The sequence below is a fragment of the Corvus cornix genome, chromosome 2 (assembly GCF_000738735.6).
Source record: "Corvus cornix cornix isolate S_Up_H32 chromosome 2, ASM73873v5, whole genome shotgun sequence".
NCBI lineage: Eukaryota > Metazoa > Chordata > Aves > Passeriformes > Corvidae > Corvus > Corvus cornix.
In genome coordinates, this window is record NC_046333.1 from 45,660,340 (window position 1) to 45,667,260 (window position 6,921).

Below are 6,921 nucleotides of genomic sequence, written 5' to 3' on the forward strand. Positions count from 1 at the left end.
CACCGGGCGAGCCGTGGCTTTATTAATTTCGTGTGACACATAGGCTGTACAGGGAGGTGAGCAGGCATTGCTGCTGGAAAGCCCAACCACGGGGAGAGAGGAGCGATAGTAAAAGCTTCATCTGGACACTGCTTCAGCCTAGGTATAATAAACATCAGGACCGCCGGGCTATTTTATAGCGGTGCGTGTGATAAGAGGGGAGCAAAACTTGGAGCCAGTACCAGCACAGCCCTCTCCTTTCCTTTCCCCTTCCCCTTCCCGGGAGCGCGGCTCCCGCCTGGACGCAGGCGCTCGTCCATGTGGTCGAAGCGCGCGCCTGTGTGTATGGAAATCCATATTACACATTAATATACATCTATCTTCCAAATTCAGAGGTCGACCTGAGAGCAGCTCTGTGCATACGAAACCAGACGGGGAGGGGTTGCTGGGGAGGCCCGGGCTTCCATTGGCTGCAGGCGCCTGCCGTGGTGCGGGGGTATCTCTCATCATATTCAGCATGTTTTGCACAAGAAATGTCAGCCAGAAAGGGCTATCTGCTCCCTTCGCCAAATTATTCCACAACAATGTCATGCTCCGAGAGCCCGGCTGCAAACTCTTTTTTGGTAGACTCCCTGATCAGCTCGGGCAGAGGGGAAGCGGCGGGAGCAGGAGGCGGAGGCGGAGGCGGAGGCGGCTACTATCCCAACAGTGGTATCTACCTGCCACAGGCGTCCGATCTGTCCTACGGGCTGCAAAGCTGCGGACTTTTCCCCGTTCTGAGCAAACGCAATGAAGGTACTTCTCAAAGCATGGTCCCCAGCTCGCACTCCTACGTGTCAGGGATGGAAGTGTGGCTAGATCCCCCCCGGTCCTGTCGCATGGAAGAGCCGGAGAGCCAGCAGGCCACCTCGTGCTCCTTCGCTCCAAGCATTAAGGAGGAGAGTTCCTACTGCCTCTATGACTCAGAGAAATGCCCCAAGAGCTCGGCCGCCACAGACCTCGCTCCCTTCCCCCGGCTGAATGCCGAGGTCAGCCCAGCCAGCAGCGGCGGCGGGGTCCCCGTCCCGGGCTACTTCCGCCTCTCCCAGGCTTATGGCACTTCCAAGAACTACGGCGCGGGGCCAGCCGGGGCTGCCCCTTTCCCTCCGCAGCCCCCCGGCCGCTTCCAGACGCCTCCATCTTTGCCTCCCGTCCCGGACGCGGGGAGGAAGGAGGATGAGGAACGCTCCCCAAGCCCCTTGGCGTGCGTCTCCCAGAGGGAGGACGAGACTCAGGCTTCATCTTCCACCGCAGAGGAGCTCTCTCCAGCTCCGTCAGAGAGCAGCAAAGCTTCTCCCGAGAAAGAGCCTGTAGGTAAGCGAATGATGATGGTGATGGTGGTAGTGATGATTAAAGAGAAAGAAAAAAAAAAAAGAAAGAAAAAAAATAGTCGTTGAGGATCATAGCGGCATTGAGATGCGAAAGGAGGATCCCAGCTGCCCCGCGGGGCTGCCAAGAAGCGCTGCTCAGACTGACCTTCTGAACTTTGTAATATTCGGGCATGGGGTTGCCGTAAAAATTAATGTCCGTCCTGTAGTTTAAAACCCTTAGAGCCTCTGCTATGGGCAACTTTAGCCTGCATGCTGCTTAAACATAGAGAAAAACAAGATCAATCTCTCCCCCGTGATGTGAAGGTGCCTACCAGATAACAGAGATATTTGTAAAGCATCCAAAATAAGCAATAGGCAGTGCCAATAAATAAACCTATTAACGCGGTAAGTTATATTTTACGATCCAGAATGCTTTTCGGAATAACAGCCGCGCTGAAATGTGCCATCTATGAGCTGCTATCAAATTAGACTGATGAATGCACAGCGAATATCCTTCAGCATCTACACTAGATAACAGAGATGTTATTTATACATTTCCTTACATATTTCCCTTTCGGGCACCCATGGCAAAAAATAACTCCCCTTCTTCGGACGGCAGATTTTTCAGGAGCTTCTCTCCGTCCGCATTTCAGACGCCCTGTTATTCCTTTCAGGCGACCCGTTGGAAAATAGTATTTAAAGAAAAGGGGGGGAAAAAAGGGTCAGCGAAAAGCCATTAGAGAGCCAACCCCAAACCACTAACCACTCTGAGCCATCAAGGGATTGGTGTTACCTCTTTCCCAGCCAGTTCCACTGATAGAAATCACCTCGAAACTTTTTTATTATTGTTATGACTCTATTTTTTCTTCCCCAAAATGGTTGGAAAAGAGAAGGCCATGGCGAAACTCTCCGGAAAGGCAGGGGTGAAGGCAGGGAGGCTCCAGCTCCCCAGCTCACCTTGTTTTCCACCTCCGTAGCACACTCACAAAGTCCGGATCCGGAGGCTTTGTTTTTTTGGAAGCAGGTGCTTGGGGGGAAGGAAATAAGACTGCAGGCCCTTCACCAGCTGCCACCAGTACCAGAGGGCTCGGAATGGCCGACAGGGAGAGGGTAGGAGATGAACTACAATCTGGGGCACGCTGCCCCGCCAGAGGCTGTCCGGAGGTTTTTTGAGCAGTGGCAGTTCTTACCCGGACATACCCAAAATCTTTGGGAAACCGTTTTGAAGCTCTCGGTTCTCTCAAGGATACCCCACATTCCAACTCTCTGCAGCTGGCGGAGCGAGCCCACCGCGCACACAGACACAGACACACGCACAGATGCTCCTTCCACCCTCTCCCCCACAGCTCTTTGCCTCCTACCCGATGGTAACGTCCATTTTTTACTTTCTCAAAACTAGGCAATTCAAAAGGAGAAAATGCAGCAAACTGGCTCACGGCAAAAAGTGGCAGAAAGAAACGATGCCCCTATACCAAGCATCAAACTCTCGAGCTGGAAAAGGAGTTTCTATTCAATATGTACCTGACTCGTGAGCGTCGCCTAGAGATCAGCCGCACAGTCCACCTCACAGACAGACAAGTTAAAATCTGGTTTCAGAACCGCAGAATGAAACTGAAGAAAATGAACAGAGAGAATAGGATTCGGGAGCTCACAGCCAACTTTAATTTCTCTTGATGAACCTATAAACACATCTTTATGGTTTAAAGAGCCAGTATCATTTTCCTAGGCTGTATTCATCCGCACCTGTATGGATTAACGATTTTAGGCGCTCTCAATATGTCCTTAACCTCTTAAGAGCTACTTTGGAGGGTGGGCTGACTAAAGTCAAGCTAAAGCACAAAATGCCGTGTGTGAACCTCCCCTCTTCCTTCAGCCTTTCCCGGGGCTAATTTGTTCCTCTAAGCTTTGAAACACAAAAATACCATTTCAGAACCTGAAAATATGTTTTCCCCCATCTGTCTCTCTGAAAAGTAAACAATCTCGGCTAAAGGTACATTCTTTTAAAATATAAGTGCTGTAACTTGGACTGTATGTAGCTGCACAATGAAGAATTTAAGCGTTGCCATATTTCTATATATTGGAAGCTTTCCCCTTCTCTGTTTGCCGTTTCTCCCCCTCCCCCTTTTTTCCTTCGAAAAGCAGGACTTAAAATAATGAAATGCAGGCATCCTTTAAAGGAGTTTCTCGGGAACGGGTGTTAGGAGTGATTTTCTTTTCTTTTTTTCTTTTTTTGGTTTTTTTTTTACACTTTACCATAGAAGCCAATATTACAGCTTTAAATTTGGCCAGGAAAATGAAATATCTTCTCTTTAAAGGTATAAAAGATTTCGTTTTACTCATGGACTAAATTATTACACTTACCTCTGAATTCCTCTCGCTGGTTGTAGATATTTACTTAATGTAGTTTTGCTTAAATATGTGAATTTGGTGATTTTCTTTTGTGTCTATATATAACGTTACCATTGGTAACGCATGACAAGCACACAGAAATTCCCCCTTGAGAAGAAAATAGTCACTTTTTTCCTCACTAATTTCACTGAAAAGTATATATCCTGAACATCAGATGGACTTTCTGAGCCAGAGTCTGAGATTGCGAGGGAGAATATGTTCGCCTTCCTTTATACTGTGAAGTTACATGCATTAAAGGGTCAAACATATAGGTGAAAAAATTTAAAAAGTTTAAAAAAAAGAAAGAAGGGGAAAAGCTATAAATACAGATATGAATAAATGTCTATTATTATTAAAATGCCGATACTGTTTTAAGCAAATGCATTTTATCGTTATTATAAATGTTAGTTCTAGCTATATCTAGTTCTTACCTTAAATCGGAATAAATTAATATTGTTGTAATGCTGCTGTGCGTGAAAAAGACGATGTTTATGTTCTCATAGAAGAATAAAAAAAACGTGGAATGAATCCTTTTAATTTTACCTCTTTTTGTGACTGTTTATCCTCAGGTTCTACTTTATGTCTTCGAGAACTTTTACAACAGGAATAGTTGCCTAAACCCCCTGCAATTACTTTAGGAATCTATTTAAATATTACCTAGACGGTCGTAATTTGTCTGGGCCATATAGCGATGGTGCTCTAAGGTTTGTCGGCTTTTGTTCAGTTTTATGACTTGCTAGTATATCTGGATTGTTGCTGTCTTGAACGAGTGGTTTCAGTTGACTGAGGAACTGCATAGACTGAGGAAGCAAATTACTATTTCTTGAGAGTAGGGAAAAGATATATTTCTTCTTTTTTTTTTTTTTTTTTTTTTTTTTTAATCGAACACCTACAAGTGTGCAGAGATCTTTAACTCCAGAGGACGTTGACAAAATTCTAGCTTTATCTCAGGGCCGAGAAGAAATCGTAAAGGTGAGCTCATGGGGAGGGGGGGGAACCCAGCCTCGCCTCCCTGCTAGCGGGCCCCTCCAGACAAGACTATTCCCTACCTGGCTGCATGTGGAAGAGCTTATTTCACACAGGCTGCCTTTTTTTTTTTTTCTTTTTCCCCGCATCCTCTCTTCCCTGCTGCATGTTTAGCTAATAGAGTCTTGCACAAAGGGAAGGCAAAAGGAAGGCTGGAAGAAAAGGGACAGCTAATGCTTCCTTGCAAGGGTATATGTATGCCGGGAGGAGGGGGGGGACAGACTTTGAACCCGGGCTTCTTGGGAGCCGTTAGCTTTTCGTGATGTAACATTGTCGTGCACGGCCCTTTTTTCCCCGATTACATCTGCATGGAAAGGCGAAAGCTGCCCGCGCGCGCGTGTGTGGGTGGTTGTTATTATATTTTACTCTTGTTTTCATTAACCCACCCGAGGCTGGCCGGGGGGCGCGGAGGGGCGCCGGCGGGGTGGGCGGGAGGGCGAGAGGGATGTTTTAGTCACGTTTCTGGTTTTATTTTCGTAGCGGGATCCTTGCGTTAAGGACCACGGCAATGGGGAAAGTAAAAATTAGCGCCTGAGAACTGCTCTGTGGTTTAGGTAGTTTCATGTTGTTGGGGCTCCACCTTTCTCTCTACAGCACGAAACTGCCTTAATTACTTCAGTTGATATCATCACCAGGTATGCTTGGTGCGAGGGTCCTTTCTGCCCGAAGAAATCTTAGCGCGAAGTGAACTGTAGGCGTCAAGTCCCAATGCCATTGTTTCCCATCTGCAGCGGAGCCTCCTTTGATTCCTCAGATAAACACGGCAGCCGAGGGGGGAAGCTTGACAAGTTCTTCAAGGTTAGCTAGCTCCTAAGCGAGTCCCTGCCTGCTTGCGGGTTTTTAATATATCTCGTTGGCTGCATTCAAGGTCAGGTGCGTTTCTGCATTCCGCTCGGCGTGGGTCGAGCTCGGGGGGCCGGGGGGAGGTGGGTGGCTGTTTTATTTTTCAATCTGGATTTATTAAAAACCAAGAGACCTGAAAGCGTGCCTGGGGGAGGGGGTGGGGAGAGATCAAATCTGCCTGCCCCGCTCCAGGCGTCATCAAAAACAAGGGCCCGGAGCACAGCGCCCGCGGCCGGGTGAACCCACTCGCGGCGGGGGTGCCCAGCCCCGCCGGCGGCTCTCGGCTCCCCTGGTGGGGTGGCTGGGGCTGCCGGAGCCTGGCGCAGGGCTCCGCTGGCTCCGTGCCTCCGCCGTCGGGCCCGCTACCCCGGGGCAGCCCGGGGCGCCGGCTGCCCCGCGGCCCGCAAGGCCTCGGTTACGATCACGATTGCCGTGCGGTCTCTCCGCGGCGGCGGAACGGGCAACAGCGACCTCTCCGGGCCCGCTGCAGTCGCCGCCACCGCCGCCTTTTGTGTTCGCAGCGCGACCGCGGGCAATGGGCGGGCTCCCGCCGGGCCCTCCGCCGGCAGCCAGCGCCGGCGCGGCCGCGGAACGGGGCACCTTTGGCGGAGGAAAGCAGGGCGGGGAAAAGGACAGAAAACGCACTCGTTGCTCATTTATTTCTATTTATTTTTTAGCGGTCATGATTAATTTTGTCTTAAAAAAATAATAGTAAAACCTAAAAACTTTTTCGAAACTTCGGGCTGGGCAGCAGGAGCTCGGATGAGTTTGGATAGCGGATTTCAGCCATCCTTAGAAAAGCAGACATCCCCGGCTGGGGCAGGAGCAGAGCTCTGCATTGCAGTCAAATTTAAGAGCTTGTGTTTGCCTCTACACACGAGGCCTGACGGGCTATCTGCAGGGTCTGTGTACATTTCGGGGAGTGTATTTACAGTGCCTATGTCTGTGCGTGCCTGTATGGCGTCTTTTGCCTCTGCCCTTTTGATTCCCAGTTGAATCGCCTCATCCTGATTTTGGACGATTTCTTTTAAAGTCTGAATAATTTTTTCTCTTCGCTGTGCTAAAACCCCTCCGTGCCTTCGTACCACCACCGGTTCCGTGAGAGAGGTCTACAGCGGCAGGAAACCCTGGGGAAAGGCGATCCTGAACTTCCCGTTCGGGAGAGATCGCCAACACCCGCGAATTCCTGCCCCGCTCCCGCGTAGGCTCCGCTCCTCCGCCTCCGTGGTGCGTGGCTAATGAAGCAGGGCTTGCAGATGCCCCCCCGCTTAAAAACCGACGGGATTCTTCCTGATGCAGCCGGGGGTCGGAGCTAGCGGAATGGGAGCTCTGCTTA

The 6,921-nt window shown here is 49.8% G+C and overlaps 1 protein-coding gene across 1 annotated transcript; it reads left to right on the forward strand.

Moving 5' to 3' along the window:
• The first annotated feature begins 487 nt into the window (after window positions 1-487).
• HOXA10 (homeobox A10) lies at window positions 488-4,008 on the forward strand. Its single transcript, XM_010399003.2, has 2 exons — window positions 488-1,332; window positions 2,728-4,008. Exons 1-2 carry the CDS (start codon window positions 513-515, stop codon window positions 3,000-3,002), a joined length of 1,095 nt encoding a protein of 364 aa, XP_010397305.1. The 5' UTR covers window positions 488-512; the 3' UTR covers window positions 3,003-4,008.
• Window positions 4,009-6,921: the final 2,913 nt, after the last annotated feature.